This window comes from Vollenhovia emeryi, unplaced genomic scaffold (assembly GCF_000949405.1).
Source record: "Vollenhovia emeryi isolate VEMERY1.0 unplaced genomic scaffold, V.emery_V1.0 DF939288.1, whole genome shotgun sequence".
NCBI classification, from domain to species: Eukaryota; Metazoa; Arthropoda; class Insecta; order Hymenoptera; family Formicidae; genus Vollenhovia; species Vollenhovia emeryi.
In genome coordinates, this window is record NW_011967078.1 from 1 (window position 1) to 20,113 (window position 20,113).

The 20,113-nt window shown below is 40.8% G+C and overlaps 2 protein-coding genes and 1 pseudogene across 2 annotated transcripts; 2 read left to right on the forward strand and 1 right to left on the reverse strand.

Moving 5' to 3' along the window:
- Positions 1–2,311: 2,311 nt before the first annotated feature.
- On the forward strand, positions 2,312–4,941 carry LOC105559142 (annotated as a pseudogene).
- Positions 4,942–11,043: 6,102 nt separating this feature from the next.
- LOC105559143 (probable RNA helicase armi) lies at positions 11,044–16,503 on the forward strand. Its single transcript, XM_012007231.1, has 7 exons — positions 11,044–11,367; positions 11,566–12,414; positions 12,500–13,376; positions 13,532–14,367; positions 14,711–15,280; positions 15,357–15,602; positions 15,687–16,503. The coding sequence occupies exons 2-7, from the start codon at positions 11,596–11,598 to the stop codon at positions 16,047–16,049; spliced, it is 3,711 nt and encodes a 1,236-aa protein (XP_011862621.1). The 5' UTR covers positions 11,044–11,367; positions 11,566–11,595; the 3' UTR covers positions 16,050–16,503.
- A 93-nt stretch (positions 16,504–16,596) lies between these two features.
- On the reverse strand, positions 16,597–19,139 carry LOC105559172 (eukaryotic translation initiation factor 3 subunit E; the record flags this gene model as incomplete). Its single annotated transcript, XM_012007274.1, has 7 exons — positions 16,597–16,854; positions 17,279–17,516; positions 17,610–17,821; positions 18,091–18,208; positions 18,293–18,525; positions 18,608–18,730; positions 18,972–19,139. Coding segments are annotated over 7 exons (1,119 nt in total), but the record flags the coding sequence as incomplete, so codon positions are not given.
- Positions 19,140–20,113: the final 974 nt, after the last annotated feature.

Genomic DNA, 20,113 nt, shown 5'->3' on the forward strand with positions numbered 1-20,113 from the left:
CATACTTCATTGACAGCTTTTTGAGAGCTTTCTGAAATATTTCGGTGCTCTGTGGGATAGCACTAGTACCACTCAATGCCGCGGCGTGGCGACCGCGCGTTAGTCTTTCTCGTAAGTAAAAATCATTCCGTATTAGTATAAGAGGCGAGCCGATATGATGCAACAGCGAGTTGTCTGGATCATGAATAATCTTCAATAACCTGAATATACTTTTGATGACTTCCAGAAAGTAGACGTTCAATGGACACCCACACAGCCAAACAAATTTCAGAAAGCTTTCCGAAAGATAACTTGGAAATTAATATTGAAATGTAATTAATAGCGAAATGTAAGATAGAAATCATTCAGAAATATTTCTGAAGCATTTCAGAAATATTTCCGACGCATTTCAGAAATATTTCTAAAGCATTTCTGAAGTATTTCTGAAGAATTTCAGAAATATTTCCGACGCATTTCAAAAATATTTCCGACGCATTTCAGAAATATTTCCGAAGCATTTAAGAGATATTTCTGAAGCATTTCAGAAATATTTCAGAAACATTTATGATATCTCAGCTTCGCGGACATTTCATGTATCTGAAACATGTCTGAAATATGCCTGAAATATTTTTTTGAAAGGTTTCATATTTCATTGACAGCTTTTTGAGAGCTTTCTGAAATATTTTGATGCTGTGTGGGATAGTAAAGCCAACCTCAGAGTTTCACTCGTCGTTTATAGTCGTCGGTGTTACCAACACAGTCTCAGTTGAAATTGAACTTTCCTGTCGTCATCTTATATCGTGAATTTAAATAGATATTAATGCACTGAATGTATTGAGGAATTTGAAGAACACAGTCGTGTCAAGCGTCCGCGCTTATCCGTTGGCGCTAAAAATTCATTGATAGCTCAAATCGCGCGACTCGAAGGTTTAAAGATACGCATGGAAAGACGCTTCATACATTTCGATTATACAAGTGCAGAACCTACCACGAGACATTTTGACAATGGTGACAGTGAGTTTGCACGTGCAGGACCTTCCACAGAACATTCTGGCGGCGGTGATTATACAAGTGCTGTTGTCGGTGGTGATTACGCGAGTATTGATCCTTCTACGCAACTTTCGTGGCATGAGATCGACGCCGCATTTAAAAACCGCGTGTTAACCGGTGTGGTGAACAATGTGAGTCATATAGAGCCGCGCAAATTTCTGGAGAACGCTCGTGATACGGTGCTCCAACATTTACGGAACACTATTGAACAACACAATTGTGTTAAGGTAAACACAATATTCAATGGTGAATTCGTAGTAAAAGATAAGCGTGAGAATAAAAGCGTAAATACATACAACCATGAACTCTTCAATACAACAGATTTACAGCAATGGTATGAGTCTCACGTTATCGAGCCTACCTTAACGAAACTCGAAGAGTTCCAGGAACGTGATAGTGGGTGGGCACTGTCACGCATCCTCAATCTCCATGTAAATATAAACAAATACAATCCACTGCGGGCAGGATGTAAGATTATAGTGCCGGATTTTATTCAACGGAAAAAAGCTGTGATTCACGTGCAAGCAACGGACAATGCATGCTTCGCGTGGTCAGTGGTTGCTGCTCTTTATCCGGCTAACAATCATGTGAATCGCACATGTTCATATCCACACTACACGACGGTGCTAAATTTTCACGACATCAAATTTCCGGTCAAATTAAACAGTATCAAGAAGTTTGAAAATCTCAATGGCATTTCAATTAATGTGTACTACATTGAGAAAAATCTTACAATCCTGCCGATACGGCTCACCAGCCAAAAGAGCTAGGGATAAGCATGTGAATCTCCTATACCTGCAGAATGAGCAGGATGATATTGGACATTTCACATATATTAAGAACATGTCCCGCCTCGTGAGTTCTCAACTCAGCAGAAAGAAGCACAAAAAGCACATTTGTGTAGTATCAATAAAATTGTGACCGTTCGAATCTGTGAATTTGGGCAACGGATAGCCGCGGGAATTCTAGGGTCCGGCGGTGGGTGTTTCGAAAAGAGAGAGAGTCAGGTTCTAACTTAAATACTAAAATATATTTACAACTTAATACTACATCTATACTTATTACTAGCTTACAACTATTCTTAGATTTCTAATGCCGTTCTGACGGCGGTTCGACTGTGATCTGGCGCATTAGCGCTTCGGACAATAATTACTGTTTCGCGGTTGACGCGGGACGGTTCGCCGGATTAATTGATACGGTTGACGGCGGTGCGGTAATATCTTTCGGTACGGTGTGTTCTCGCGCGATCCGGTTCGTTCGGAGTCGGCACGATACGGCGGCACGATGCGGGCGGCGCAGGCGCGGTGCGCGTGGCGTCGGCTCGGTGCGTGCGGCGCCGGCGCGGTGCGATGTCGTCTTGCCGGTGACGACCATAGAGCTATTACAGATAGAGGGAGGGAGTCAACGAAGGACGCGATATAGCTGTAGAAAGAGAACGCTGCGTGCATGCGCGTGACTGTTAGACAGTGACACACCGGCCTCTATTGCAACGTTCTCTTTTTATCCCACTATCGCATGCGCTTACACGTTGTCCCATACCTAGTACCTACTTCCCTCTATCTGTAATAGCTCTATGGTGACGACTCGCATGTACGGGTTAGGCCGGGTGTTGTGTGTACGAGCCACTCAACACGTGGCGAGGATTTCGGGCTTCGTTCAGCTCGCTTTAGCCCTCGGATTGGATTGCCACTCAAATCGTGGCACGATTCGGAGAGGATCTCCCGCTCAACTTGCGGTTCTCGTGATGACGCTCAGTACGCGTCGTGATCGGAAGGTGTTCGGTATCTCGCTCAGCACGCGAGGTTAGGAAGCGGCTCGGACTCATCTCGTCGTCGCCGTAGGTGGACCTGCTCAACTCGCTGGTCGGGAACTGGTGTCTCGGTGGCTTTTTCGCCGACTTATATACTAATCGGTTGTAGGTGCGGGATGGAGCGGTGCCGGGAAAAATGTGCGCGGTGAGGAAGGTGCTCGTTGTTTACGGCACGTTAAAAATTTATGAAAAAATATGTTATTTTTAAAAAGATATATATATAAATTTTAAATATTTTTCAGATGTCTACATTACTTCAGCTCAAATGAAAGATTGGAAGTCCACATCAGCGTGGACTGTGGAAGGCTAAACGACTACGCGATCAAACTGCCGAGCGAGAACAACAAGTGGCTCAGTTTTGTCAACTACGAGAGAAAGGAACGCGTTCCATTTATCATCTACGCCGACCTGGAGTGCATCCTGAAGAAGACGGATACGGATCCAAAAGCGTACCAACACCATGAGGTATTTAGCATCGCCTATTACCTGCGCTGTTCGTACGACGATTCGTTATCAATGTATCGGTTCCGTCGCGATAAGGATTGCATCACATGGTTCGCGGGTGAACTTAATAACTTAGCGCATCGCGTGCAAAATATTTTGTCAATTAATGTCTCCATGGAAACGCTTTCGAAAAAACAGTGTGAAAAATTTAATAGCGGCATGCACTGTCATATTTGTGAGAAACCGTTTTGCGCCAGACGACATTCGAGTACGCGATCATTGTCATCTAACCGGGCGGTATAGAGGTCCAGCACATTCTAATTGTAACCTAAATTATAAAGACTCACATTTTATTCCTATAGTTTTCCATAATTTGTCCGGTTACGATGCACATTTCATCATTAATGAAATCGTCACCGCATTCGCGGGCACGGTTAATGTATTGCCGATAACGAAGGAAACGTACATTTCCTTTACAAAAAATGTTAAAATGCTGCGATAAACTCCAAGCGGCAAAATTGTATAAAGCTGCGATTCATTGACTCGTATAAATTTCTGAGTACCAGTCTCAATAGATTGGCATCGTTTCTCAATACAGATAAATTAAAAATTACACGATCCGAATTTTCGACATTATCCAGCGACGATTTCAATTTATTGACGCGCAAAGGTGTATTTCCATATGAGTATATAGATTGTGCAGACAAGCTGCAGAACCTATGCATACCACCGCGCGAATAATTTTTCAGTTCTTTGACCGGTGACATCGTATCCGAGAGCGATTACGCACATGCTTTGAATGTATGGCAACGATTCTCCATCGAAACTCTGGGAGATTACAGCGATTTATATTTGAAAACCAATGTCTTGTTATTGGCTGACATTTTTGAAAATTTCCGCAATAGTAGCATTAAAAGTTATGGGTTAGATCCTGCGCATTATTATACTTTACCCGGTTTCACGTGGGATGCCATGATGAAACATACGCGTATAAATTTCGAACTGCTCACCGACATTGACATGGTTATGTTTGTGGAACGCGGCATACGCGGTGGTCTCAGCCAATGTTCCGGTAGATATGCTCGAGCCAATAACAAGTACATGCAGTCTTACGATCCCGCGAAACCTTCCTCGTACCTGATGTACTTTGACGTAAATAATCTGTACGGGTGGGCAATGTGTATCAGCCGCTGCCTTACGCGAATTTTCAATGGGTCACTAACGTTGCTGATTTTAATGCAAACGCGATCGCTCCGGATGCACTCACGGGGTACATTCTCGAGGTCGATCTCTCGAGTATCCACAGCATCTTCACGACGCGCACGCCGATCTACCGTTTTGTCCAACGCGTGATAAGCCACCCGGCAAGCGGCAGAACAAACTTCTCGCAGTGTATGATAAGAAGCGTTACATCATACACTACCGTAACCTGCAGCAGTGCACGCGTCACGGTCTGTGCGTCACAAAGATACATCGCGTATTGGAGTTTTCACAATCTCCATGGCTTCGCGATTACATCGAGCTTAATACTCAGTTTAGAACGCTAGCCAAAAATGATTTCGAAACAAAATTTATACAAATTAATGAACAACGCGGTATTTGGCAAAACTATGGAAAACGTGCGGAATCACGTCGACGTTAAACTTATAATTAAATGGGACGGTCGCTACGGTGCCGAGGCGATGATCTCCAAACCGAATTTTCATAGTCGCAGCATTTTTTCCGAAAATTTAATCGCCGTGGAGTTGCGAAGTCCCGTCTGGGCGGTCGAACGGTTCGCACGTCTTCCGACGGAAGATAAATTTTTAATCCTGCGGGATTGCATCATCCCGCGCGTGGCCCGGTTACCGGGCCATTGCGTTGTTTAACTCATATTTAGCCTATTGGTTCGACGTGGCCGTGTGCTATAGTGTGGGGACTTATACATTGGAGGACAATTGGTTCGACGTGGCCGTGTCGGCTCAGCGTTTGAGCCGGGAGCCATAGGATAGAAGAAGAAGAAGAAGAGTGGAGTTGCGAAAACTCGAGGTAAAATTCAACAAGCCGATCTACGTGGGTATGTGCATCCTCGACATATCCAAGATCTGCTTGTATGAATTTTACCATGAATATATGCTACCCCTGTACAGAGACAAGTGTAAAATTATGTACACCGATACGGACAGTCTCATATACCACGTCGAGTGCGAGGATGTATACGAGACTGTGAAACGCAATATACGCAGATTCGACATGAGCGATTATCCAGATGACAACGCGTACGGTATACCGCATGCGAAAAAGAAAGTCCCCGGTCTCATGAAAGATGAGAATAATGGAGCAATTATGACCGAATTCGTCGGACTCAGGGCGAAAATGTATGCTTTGAGAGTAGACGGTAAAAGCGACACGAAAAGGGCGAAGGGGGTTAAAAGCAACGTGGTAGCGCGAACAATAACTTTTGACGATTACATGCGATGTTTGAGAGACGAGATCGAGATGACTCGTCACCAATCGTGCATACGATCGAAGCTACATCAAGTCTACACCGTATCCGAGACAAAAATCGCCCTGAGTCCGCACGATGATAAACGATACATCGTGCTTGGCTCAACCGACACTTTACCATGGGGACATTACCCTGTAACGTATAAGCGTAATGTATAATATGTAACATGTAATCTAGTATAATGTACTGTATAATATGTAACGTAGTGTAATATAGCGTACTATACCATTGGATGTAATATTAATTTTAAAAAATATCTTGTAAATGTAGGTATATTATTCATACATGTATTTTATACAGCTGTTTGTTACACACAATTATTGTATATTTTTGGATTAAAACATTTTTTTAATAGTCTATATTATCCTAGCTATTTCACGTAAACCTTGTAACCCCCCTCCTTTACACAATACTTTTTCTATAACATACACATCTTATTAAGTGGTGCAATGCAGTTACCGTTAGTAAAATGCCCAAGCATTGTTGGGTCTAGAAGAAAAAAATGGTACGATGCAGCTACCATTCGTAAAATGCCCAAGCATTGTTGGGTCTAGAAGAAAAAATGGAGCGATGCAGTTACCGTTCGTAAAATGCTCAAGCATTGTTGGGTCTAGAAGAAAAAATGGTACGATGCAGCTACCGTTCGTAAAATGCTCAAGCATTGTTGGATCTAGAAGAAAAAATATCGACGACGACTCCATTTCTTACTCTCCAGGTAAGATTCTTAAAAATTTGCTAATAGTTTAGACTAAATTAAACAAAATTTTATCTTTTTTGCGATGAAGTGATGTTGGACCAGGAAGAACAGGAGCTGGAGGAAGATCAGGAGGATGCTAATGAAGAAGGTAATAATACTTTTTATTACACTTTTAATTCTTTTATTTCATAGTCCTCTTATACAATTATTATACCAAAATAATTTGTTTTAGGTATATGAAGTTATGATCAAAATTCGAAATTTTATGGATTTTGTGCCAATATTGATTGTTAAAGAAAAAATAAATCTACGTTTGTTCGAAATTGAGAAACAACTGAATCATTTTCGAAATCTAGTGCCGACTTAACGAGTTGTAACACACAGTTGTGACACACATACCTGCACTTATTACAAATAATGTGTCATACAAATGCTTCTTATTGCTATGCTTCGATACACATTCAGTATAAGAGACGTGCATTAATATTATTCCAAGACATTTTTAAAAATAATATGTGGCATTTTTTAATGAAAGAATTTATGAAAGTATATATGGAATTTTGTTAAACTCAGCTGATTGTAAAATTATAGTATTGTAAAAAGTATGTTTATATACTTAAATTAAACTTAATACAAATTAAATACGATACAAATATAATTCATACATTTTTACACTAACTTTGTGTTCCTTTGCTTAAGAGATATGTGTTTATATATAAATTTATATTATACATAAATTGAGTTGTAATCAGAACAAGTTCCCAGCGAGAAATGAATCGTCGATCAATATCGAAACGATATCAAATCGACATCGACATCGTTTTGATGAATCATTTTTCATTGGGTTATGTCTAGAGAATGGTTTATACTACTTTAATTAATGAAAATCTGTAAATCTAATTTTTTAATTACATTAATTATTCAATAAGAGTTCAGAAAATATTGTTATCTCAATGCCAAATAAAATATATTGTAGTTTTTATTATTTCCATTACATTTAATGCAACTGATCATAAATCAAATCATATATACTTCTAATTTTTGCAGTATAGAACAATCAAGCGTTACTTCATCTTGTAGGTCAAGTTTTATTGTGATATCCTACTTTCCACCTAGCTAACTATTAATAATACATCCCAGTTCTTTGCTTTCAATTTTTGTTAAGACTTAAAATCCGGACACGACAAATAGCAATTTGTCACAATTACAATTTATATCCAATATTATACTACTATTATAATCTCTCAAAATTAAAAGTACAGCTGTACTAATATCATTATCCTAAATAGCACAGGTGATGGTTATACACTCAATAAGAAATCACTCTTAACATTCTTCATACTAACTTAACATAACATGTTCAAAATAAACTCCAAAGAATTTCTTTCCGGTTTGAATTCTTATAAAGTATAAAAAAAGAAATTCTTGCGGTGATCCCACCGCTGCCACCAATTTTGTTGCGGTGATCCCACCGCTGCACTGCCATCAATTTCGTTGCCGCGCCGCTCCGTGCGCGGTGTAACTTCTTTCTCACTCGCTCCGGAGGGGCGTATCCCGTTTGGACACGTAACGATTGGACACCGCTCGATTGGACACATATTATTGGACACCGAAATCATTGGACACCGCATTATTGGACACAAGCATTATTGGACACCGCATTATTGGACACTGTATTTTTGGACACCGCATTTTTGTACACCGCATTATTGAACACAAGCATTGCAAGAATATTGTGCTTTACAGAAATACGCAAACCCGATACAAAATGTGTCCGATCGGGCCTGTGTCCGATCAAGTCCGTGTCCGATCGGGCCTGTGTCCGATCGAGCCTGTGTCCGATCGGGAAATATTGCCGTGTCCGATCGGTTATGTGTGCAATCAGGACAATCCCAATGCAGTGTCCAATCTTGCAATGCTTGTGTTCAATAATGCGGTGTCCAAAAATGCGGTGTCCAATAATGCGGTGTCCAATAATGCGGTGTCCAATAATGCGGTGTCCAATAATGCTTGTGTCCGATAATGCGGTGTCCAATAATGCTTGTGTCCAATAATGCGGTGTCCAATGATTTCGGTGTCCAATAATGCGTGTCCAATAGTGCGTGTCCAATCGAGCGGTGTCCAATCGTTACGTGTCCAATAGAAGGTCACCCTCCGGGCTGCGACGGTGGTAGAGGCGTTCCGCGCTCTGGGCTTCCCGGTGGACGTCCTGGTGGTGGGACGTCTCGGAGTCGACGCCGGACTTGAGGCAGGATCCTCGCTGGTGTGTCAAGGCCCTCTGGAGCTCGCTTGGTTCGATGTCGAGGCCCGTGGAGCTCGCTCGAGGAAGATATCGAGGCCTTGAAGAAGCTCGCTCGATGGAGATACCGAGGCCCTAGGGGCTCGCTCGGTGAAGATATCAAGGCCTGAGGAAGCTCCCTTGATAGAGATGCCGAGGCCCGCGGGGCTCACTCGGTGCAGATACCGAGACCTAAGGAGGCTCGCTCGGTGAAGGTACCGAGGCCTAAGGAGGCTCGCTCGGTGAAGATATCGAGGCCTAAGGAGGCTCGCTCGATAGAGATTCCGAGGCCCAAGGGGCTCGCTCGGGGCAAAATAATCGAGGCCCGTGGGGCTCACTCGATCAGCACTGACGACTACTATCACTCGCGAACTGTCTCCGCTAAGAAACACTTAAGCCTATCACACAATGCGAGGCAACAGGCAATAGGAATAGGGAATAGAATTTTTGACGCGTTGGATTGGTTGAAGGAAAATTTCCGACAAATCCAACGCGTCAAAAATTCTATTCCCTATTCCTGTTGCCTGTTGCCTCGCATTGTGTGATAAGCTTTATTGAAATTTCGTCGTCGCCGGAGGTCTTAATATACCCATCGCCACTGAATTTTAAGCGCGAGTATGCTGACGGCGCTGGTGGCCGCCTAGCGGTGCCGCGCCGAACCACCGCTGTGTCACCGGCGCTCGCAGGAGCGGCGCCGTGCCGTGCGGTGCCCGCGCGCCTGATGTGGCGTGAGTCACAGTATAACCAGTATGCCCACTCGCTCTTTTGTTTCACGTTCGCGCCGATCCGTACTGCGCATCCAACATGTTTTAGCTATGACCAATCACAGGATTTTTGTACGTGTGTTAGTGCAAAGTCGGTGTGACATTGAAAAATTTGCAGTTTTGACGAATAACGCGTTAATACTTTTATACGTTGGAGCAAGTAATTACATTAATTACTTTTATTAGAACATTTTTTTCATAGACCATTTCCATTTACAATAAATAATGTACGCTAGTTCGTACGCGTCTTTCCTGGATACGATCCTGAAAAGGGCCCAGGCACTTTTAGCCGTTGATACACTGTTGGGGCTATCAAAAACATGGCGGAAAATTGAGAACGCCCAGATCAAAGGTGCCGACAGAGAGTGGGCATACTGGTTATACTGTGGCGTGAGTCGCCACAATCGTCTTTGTTTCCAACGATTTTTTCGTTGGTGACGAATATATAACATTGCTATTATAATTAACTTTCGTCTGCGTTCTAAATATTCGACTTCTCCGTTGTACATTGCGCGCTTTTATACATATAGGCTATGTTTATGTCGACGCGTGCGGTCAGTGTGAACCGTCAGCGAAACAACCAGCAAGCAGCAAGCGCTCGCTGCTCGACGCTTGCCGCTTGCTGCGTGCAGTCTGCACTAGGCTTAAAGGTGCCTTTTCATACGCAGCATGCAGCAGCAGCAAATTAGTCACGTGATCCAAATTCACTAGAGCATATTTGCTGCTCATGGAAAAGGAATAGCTGCAAATATGTATAAATATGTAATATGTATAACACATATATGTTATATTAGATTTACATTGTTGAATGCAAAGTTATAAAAGATGTATATATATATATATATATAATGTAACTATTGCTTGCTATTAAGAATTATATATAAGAGTATTCTATTTTCTACCGAGCAATTTAAAAAGTATATTGTATGAATAAAGCAAATGAACAATCTCGAATCTGTATTTCTTCTCTACATTATTTACATATATAAAACCTATAAATTTTTTGGGCAATATGACATCAAAATGATATTATTTTGACTGTAATATATATTCCTCTTATTCTTATTTCAAGATAATAAATATACATAATATACATATAATATTAATAAATAAGTATAATATCATAAATATACATACCTGACTCAATGCCATTTTTCAGAGAAAGGAGATAAACTTTCGCGTGTCTGCTGCTTTGCTGTTCGTTCAATTGAACTTCACAGCGATGAAGCAAAATATGGTGAAATTCATTTTGCAGCATCTAGTAACAATTCTTCAACCAATAGCAGCGAGTTGCTGCGGCAGTATGCTGCGCATGAAATGGTACCTTAAGACGTAAGCAGTAAACGAATTGACCAATCACAGTCGAGAATATATAATATGGCTGCCATAATTCTCGATTATGATTGGTCAATTCGTTTACTGCTTACGTCTTATTGCTTAAGGCCATTTGTGTGCCCCGGCCCTTACTGGATTTCACTAGATCTGCACTGCGCATGCCCGAAAAGGGAGCAAATCTAACAACACTGGTCAGGTTAGGTCTCTAATCTAGCAGTATACGAATGATGTATGACCGGTCGCTTCAGGACGCCGAAGACGTCCAAGTATGAATTCGTCTACCCTGTCGACGAGCACTCTAGGACACTCGACGGGACAGAGAACGCCGGAGTCCCAGGACTCGGAGCTGACCTCCAGCGCGACTCAAACCTCCAAGATTCTAAATCAGATGAAATCCGAGCTGCAGGAACAAAAGCAACGTAAGCGATTTCTCAAAGAGCTACACGCGAAGCGCGTGCAATCCTTGCGAAAGGAACTGGATTATCTTAAAGCGACGGAGTGGAGATATCAACCTATCGATCGGTAAATAGCATATTCGTGCTCTTTGTCCCTGCACCCCTTTTCCACCGTTGACTGCTCCTTACTGGATATTGTTCGTAGTAAAATTCATATTAATGTTGTGAATGTGAAGTATTAAATTTATTACCTTCGTTAATAAATTCAACACTTTTCTTACCCGAGCACTTGCTTAATTACTTCAACTTTCTTTCATGTCCGTAGGTACTTAGATAGGAGCCAGAGAAATTGAAGATGCTGTCGTTATTTTATAAAGGCTTACGGTATGCTGCGAGCTACATACGTACGGATAAGACTCCGGAGGAAGACATAGATGAAGTCATATCTCGTCTAGAACATATAAACGAGATCGACGTGAACGTACCGGTTAGGCAAACGGAAACACTAGATAAACAAGGATGTTACTACAGGACGGGCATTGTCACTCGTGTCTCTGTAGATCACATCCTCATAGATGATTGCTATATGTACGAAAAGATCGATGGATCGACTAACAAGGTGGAATTAGGCGATAAGGTTTACTACCTACTGTACCTGCGGGACGAAAAGGCGCAGCCGAAAGTAGGAAAAATTATCAATGTGATAGACGACAGCTGGGACGATTCAAATGTCAGTACCCACAATAACACTCAATTGATGCAGAAGAGCATAGTCGCCAAAGTGATAAAACGCGAGGGCCGAGTGGTCATTGTCGAGCCGAATAATATTCGCGTTGACCTGCACAAGGTACGATCGGACTTCATACCGATAATTGGCGATTGGGTGACGTTAGAGTCCTTGGTCGAATTGAAGGACAGCTCTTTGGATCTCAACGGCGAGGTCCTGGAGGTCGACAGGATTAAACCGTTGCGATCTAAGCTGGACGTTGGCGTGATCTCGGAGTACAAGCCGGGGGAAGGAGTGGGAATAATCAATAAGCAGGTGATCTTTCACAAGCCTGTGTGTGATGCGGGTTACATTCCCTGCATCGGCGACAAAGTGGTGAGCGACAGCATAGAAAGTGACCAAGGACGTTACAGCTGGAGATCGGTGGCCATAGTTCCGCTAACCCAGGTAAGGAATTTACTAGTTTTGCCAGCTTCGGCTTACTGAGAAATTTGTAAATACTTATCTTACGATTTATATTTCTGTGTTGTAGATTTCAAATAAGTCCATTCAGTTACCAGGCATAAACAATATTCCTTCTATGTTAGATTCTAAGGACTTGCTAAAAAACAAATATGGTATTATCATAGACGATAACTTGAGATTCAATTTGAACATAGGAGAAGAGAAAACTTTGCCAGTCTCGATACAAAACAACGGCAGTTATGCTCACATGTTGCAAGGCGGCTCTTTTATGCCACAGAAGACTCCGTCTCAGTTGTCACTAGTGTCACCGGCAAATGCAGATACCAGCACAGTAGTAAATTCTTTCGAAAAATTCACTTATACATTTAAATGCAAGGCACAATTTGTCGGCATGTCCGAGGAGCTGTTCACTTTTCACTTCAAGGACTTCAAGATAGCGAGAGTGTTTCAGATAACTGTCAAAGCAAAGAGCACTTCACAGAGAACTAATTTCACATTTAATCCACGAAGGAATGACAAAACATCTACCTTGAACGAGATAATGGATATTACATGTATTCCCGGGATAAGACCGATTAAAACGCCAAAATTTGTCAAAGTACGCACCGGAGTGTTCAAAATACCGCAATACATTCGGAATATAGTCCAGGATACCACAAAGTCTGTGAAATCACAGACGGAGTGCGAGATCGCTATTGGAGAGCAGATACCCTGTCTTCTAGAACCACTTTCCATTCATACGTATAAGGATCGTTTTCACAACTTGTTGTATCTAGAGGAAATATCTCAAATGCTCTTTTTGCAAAAATACGACATAGAAAACGCAATCATGCGACGATGCGGTGAATATCTTGCACTTGAAGTGCCAGGATTAGTAGAGAAGCGACCCTCCCTCCTTATCGGTGATAAAGCTATAGTATCTTTTCAGTGGGATAGCTCTCAAGGTAAGATATGAGCAAGACGCTGGAAAAAACATATTTCAATATCATGTGTATGATTATTTTATTATTGGAAGATGAAAATGTAGTTGTAAAACTAATTTCAATACGTTGAAATGACAATTGAATAGTTATTGATTTCTTTCTTTGCTTTGTAACAGGGAATGAAAAGTATGAGGGTTTCATTCACAAAATCAGAAGCACGGAGATCTTTTTGAAATTTAACGAAAAGTTTCATGATATGTACAATAACGAGTATTGTCAAGTGACATTTAGGAATGTGTATACCACTATTCAACGTAGCCATAATGCTGTTAACTTGGCTGTCAGTCGTCTTGGACCTGATTTTCTATTTCCTACCAAAGTAGTGCAAAAAGAACCGCAGTTCCATTTGAAAGAGTATGAGGACGAAGAGGAACCCACTCACGTGCAAGTTCGTTGCGAACGCAATAAATCTAACGATTCCAGTTCTAACAATAATACAGCCTCTAACAATACAAACAATGTGTCTCCAAAAATGTCGGTAGCGCAAAGACTTTCAAAATTTGCTGAATCGTCAGCTAAGAAACCAACATCGCCGAGTACAAGCTCAGAAATGATTCAAAATTGTGAAACAAATCTGGTAAGAAACATCGATGAGAATGGACGTAATACAACTTCAAAGATACAAAATGGATCGATCGCTCACAGCGATGATGAACTAGAACCGTATATAACTCAAATAAGGAAACGAAAGTTAAATTGGTTCAATCCAAATCTGAATTATTATCAAAAGGAAGCTGTGAGAAACATAATTTTGGGATTAGCACGTCCATTACCCTACGTTATATTTGGCCCGCCTGGAACAGGGAAAACGATGACCTTGTGCGAGACGATCTTACAACTTCTGGCCATAGTTCCCGAAAGCAGGCTTCTCGTAGCAACACCGTCGAACAGCTCGGCAGACTTGATAGCGGAACGCTTGTTGGACAGTAACATCCTTAAACCAGGCGATTTGGTACGTTTTCCTCTTCCACAGAACATTCTTTCGTGATTCATTAGCACCTGACAAAAATTTGACGTCAACTCGACCGTCGATATTTAAACAAATCGCATAATAGAAAGGCCTATGACAGTCATGCTGGATCTTCGTGTCTATTACACATAAATAATATTTTTGCATATACATCTTTATTCGACGTAGCAACTACGCGCCGACAGCTGAAAAATTTTATATAAACTAACTATAGTATATATCCATTGATAATCCAGAAAGTTATAAAAAATTGGGCCAAATATATAAATCATAAATTATTAAATAGCCCCAGTTTCGCTGTATTTATTGTGCATATGTGCCACAGGTTCGACTGGTAGCTCATCATTACACGGATAGTGACGCTATTCCTGAGAAACTGTTACCTTACTGTGCCACGGCAGAATTAGCTGCGGAAGGAACAACCGATAACTTCCATCGGCACGAGAACGGAATGAGATTAAACTGCCCCATGACCCTACTAGGTCGCCATAGAATTACCGTCGGCACCTGCAGCACGTTGGCAATATTGTACAACATGGGTTTCCCCCGTGGTCATTTCTCGCACGTTCTAGTCGACGAGGCGGGTCAGGCGACCGAGCCGGAGATCATGATTGTCCTGACTTTCATTCATTCCGATCACGGCCAGGTGATACTCACGGGCGACCCAATGCAACTCGGGCCCGTCGTACAGAGCAAACTGGCGATGCCCTTCGGACTTGGCGAATCATTCCTGTCGAGACTTCTGCATCAATTTCCTTACCAGAGGGACCCTATTAGATTCAAGACCGGCTATGATCCCAGACTAGTCACGAAACTTCTAATAAATTATCGGAGCTTACCACAGCTACTCGATCTACCAAACATGCTCTTTTACGAATCAGAATTACAGCCATACGTATGTATAATTATTGTTATTGTGTTAAACTCACCGATTTTTGTCCGACTACAAGCCATTTGTTTGCCGTATTTAGGTATCATCTACGAATAGTATGGAAGCCGAACTATTAGAGAGGTTGAAACCAGAACTGCCCGAGACAAGTGGCTCGACACCGACCATAATCTTCCACGGGGTCAATGGTCAGAATCACCAAGATTCCGACAGTCCAAGCTGGTACAATTCCGAAGAAGCGACGCAAGTGTATCTCTATTTATTGAGATTATACAAATACGGACTTACGCCGGATGATATAGGAGTAATAACTCCTTATCTAAAACAGGTATACACGTGTTTAAAAAATTCTACAATTTATTAAGCGGCAATTTCTTCCTTTCTTTTCTGAAAAATACGTTTCTAAATTAAGGTACACCAAATCCGAGATCTGCTGATAGAGTTGGGCCTTAAATTGCCGAAAATTAGTAGCGTGGAAGGATTTCAGGGACAAGAGAGGAAGGTGATCATTATCTCGACTGTCAGATCGTGCAACAATCTAATTGCTGAAGACGTCAAGCACGCTCTAGGCTTTGTCTCTTCGCCCAGGAGACTCAACGTCGCAATCACTCGCGCTCGCGTTCTACTTATTATCTTAGGAAATCCGAAATTACTCGTTTTGGATCCGTATTGGAGAAGAGTTCTAACATATTGTATCGAACAAGGAGGATACACGGGATGCACCTTTTTACCTTCGTATATAACAGATCTTCAAAACGTAGAAAGTGTCTCGTAACATAATCACGTAAGTTGTAACTTAAACGGTGTCAAGATATTTAACAATTACAATTATATTACAAGTATAATTATACTAAATATAAATATAATAATTATACTTCTAATAAATAATTATAATTTTGTTAGTTACAATATAACTGTCTGAATAAGTAAGAACTGTGTGAACAAGTAAGATCTCTTACGTGTTTACATCCAATATTTCCAATTTTAAATTGAAACTACAGAATTCTTTTCTAAAGTTCCTGAATAAGGTATCTAATTTTTTTTGCTACTTTTCGCTAACACACGACATATGACCATAATTACAATTTGATGTTAAAGCTACAATATAAAGGTGTAAATACACGTTTACGGTCGAGCTACCCATTTTGACAAATTAAAACTATTCTTTTTTAAAGTCCCTGAGTAGGTATCTAATTTTTTTATTTTTCGGACTTTTTGCTAACGCGTGACATTTGATAGAATAGCCTAACGACTCCTAGCTGCAAACTAAAGATATAATTTATGGATATATGGATAATATGTATGTATAAATAAACGTAATATTTTTTTTAATAAAATGTTATTATTTGCTCATTACTTGTTATAGTATAGATTACTTGACAATGTCAAGATATTGACAGTACCAGCGAATACATTTGGTTTCACGATGTCACAATGCAATGTTCATTATTTCTTTAAATTTAGAAGATACATTGCGTCAAGCCTGATCAGTGTTAATAATCGGAGGTGGAATATCTCTTTTGGGTATTACTTCTCCACGTTGCATCGAGTTGTCACAAATCCAAATTCCACGAGTGGTACTGAAACGAAAGCGAAGGGTTGTCTTTAAAACTTATATTCAACAAATAGTAACACTTTACAAAACGCCATGCTCTTACAATGATTATATATAATGGCAAAACAATACGAAAAAGAAACAAAAAACTCGAGTTGGAGCGATTGACGAAAGTAATAACTTGAACGGATAAAGAAATGTTAACATAATCAGAATGTACAAAAATCAAATTCGATGTTTAAATGTAATTCGACGTAAATTAGATGAACTATTATTATGTGTATACAATTACTTGACACTAGCATTTGTAATATGCGTAACTTCACTTTTCTCATGTACTACTCTCATGTCTACTGTAACGTGTTGTGCATTAAATAAATCAAATGTAAGATACGCGCAATATAATTATGAATGATACTGACCTCCTGTTAGTTCCACACTATACTTACTGGGTCTTGATTTTTCGCTTTTAGCTTTCTCTCAATCAGATTCTCTAGTGCCTCGCTTCGTACACTCAGAGTCTCTATCTTCTCAACCAATTGTTGATACGGGGATGCCGGCTGTCCTCCCATTACAACATGTCCCAACTTGCTGTCGATTTTAGCGTCCAAACGTGCATTACGAATTAAATTCACAATCCAGCATTCCGCAACATCTGCCTTCATATTTAATTTCTCCGCAAGCATCCTATAATATAAAAATAATATTAAAGTAGCAGGTAAACATCAGGTATAAATCATTAATTAGCACATTCTTATAATCGTGCAAAAAATTACATACTGGATGCTGATGCATTGATGAATTCTGCAGAACGTTTCGAAAATCATCAACCGTGCATTCTCTACGAATTCATTCAGCAGGGCGATTAAGAAGAAGTCATTGAAGACGACGGTCTGGCACTCTTGCAGCTTCTGCCGAGCTCCATCGAAGTCGAAATTAACATACAAATGTTCGAGAAACTCTGTGATGGGATCTCGATAGGTATAAGATTCCTATGTACGTAAAAATAGTATTTTTTAAGTATGTCTTACGTACCGAACGTTTCATTAAGTATAACAAGTCGTACAGATTCTTGCGATTTCTCGACAAATTTAAACCGTTTGCTTTATCAGCGAAACTTTGATTATAAATGCATTCGCCTTCTTTGAAGATTCTTTATCTCTAAAAGAATTCTCTACTTAGGTTGGATTTACTGTCTGCACTCGAGAAAACCCGTACGAATTTTTATACGCTTTTTAAAACGACGATTTTAAAATTCCACCTGTTGTATCACTTTCACGAGATCCTTCAGAATAGACCGCCTGGAACGATTAACGATAACTGCCGCAGCCAAGTAACGAAGTATATGCGGACACATTGTTTGAATAGCATTTAAATAACTGCAAAAATACATGTACACACATGATGACTTGTTTAAATTTTCGCGAGGATCGTTAAATGTTTCCTTGAGAAATCGTACGTACTGCGGCCGATAGAGGAACATCTCGATAATGAGATCCCTTCCCTTCACGTGATTAAAGAACACAAATAAACTCCAATGAATGAGCCAGGTGCGTTGCTGTAACACTTGCAGCGAATTCCCGATGACATTACTGTCGATATACTCTCGTAGCTTGTTCACGTCCTCCAGTGCCGTTTCCCAATTCTGTACAAGAATCTCCGATGCCAATTTTCCCCACAGGACATTTAAGTAGTTCTGAAAGTTGGACACAGATATCAGGTAATTTTATAAAGCGTATCGCACTCGATTGTTGCAATCCGCGAAACATTGACGGTACCTTATCGGTAGGGGACATGATCAGCATATAGAAGTATAAATACGACGTCGAAACGGAGTAATTGCCGCACTCGTAGCGATACTTTGCCAGCTTCACGAAGCTGTCCATCATTTCCACCCTGAACTGTAACCGAATGAGTAAAAGTAAGACCAACGATGCCCGTTTCGCCACGGTAGATTACCTTAAATCACTTGTAATATTTTTAAAACTAGAAAAGGATATAAATCGAGCTGAGCCGAGATCAATCTGCGTCGGTGGAAACGGGCATGAGAAATTCTCGCGCCCGTAACATCTTAGAACAGATCAAGTATCCCGTTATCCAGTAACAATTTCCTATTCCAGTAATAACAGCTGCACCACCTACATCTGACTCTTGAGTGAGGTAATTATTAAGCGCTTTGGAGTCGCGCATGTTCTCCATCTTCTTCATCACCTCCTCGTTGTTCATGAGAGCCAGCACTACCGAGACATTGTTCTGGAGCACGCCAAGCTCTTGCAGCACATCGGCACGTCTGGATTTTATCTCCTGCAATCAGTAACGTCGCCAAATCATACAATGATTTCAGCTAAATCTATGACGACTGCGTCTATTGTCGTCTCACGACGCGAACCAAGACCACTTTCTGTCAACGACAGTGTCATTGGCGTAGCTTTTCTTTACGATACATCGTACCTGCGCGACAACAGTGTAGGGTAAGTGCGCCGGTAGTTGACACCTGGCGTTTTTGTTTAAACAAATAGAGTGTAAAAACAGGATATTAGGGATGTGCCGGATATCCGGCAACTATCCGGTTACTTTTTACAATCCGGCCGGATAGCCGGATAGTTCATCACTATCCGGCTTATTCGATCATTTTCCTCTTTCTGTCTGGATTGTAATTATATTCATCTAAATTAAATTTTTTATGTAATAAATAAGAAATTATTAACATATAGAATCGAAAAGTACAACTAACTAGAAGACGAACGCTTTTGTTTCAAATAATCAATGGCCGCGTTCAGCAGACACAATTGTTGAGTGAGCGCTCGGTATGATTGGTTAATACTTTTAGATCCAGCCAATCATGTTAAGAAATCATTGAGCGCTCACTCAACAGTTGTGTCTGCTGAACGCAGCCATTGTGTCTGCTGTACGCGGCCATTGACTTCCACACGTTACCACGCACGCCATTGCGCACGCAATTTGATTAGTAGAATGATTGGAGACGCACACTATAACACATGGCAACGCAGAAAATTAAGGATAATTCAAACAATTTATCAATATTATCGATATAAAATAATCACTTATGTGTGAAATAGTAAAATGTACATAATATAACTTAAATAATTAATCTTTTTTACTGTAAAGCATAGTTAAATTAACTTTTTTAGTTTCTTTGCATAACTACCGGATAATATCCGGTTATCCGGCAAATACACTATCCGGCACATCCCTACTTCAAAGTGGCGCGCAGGTCAACTCCGCACTTGACTCCCGTTCTTAGGCCGGTATTCATAGTCCGT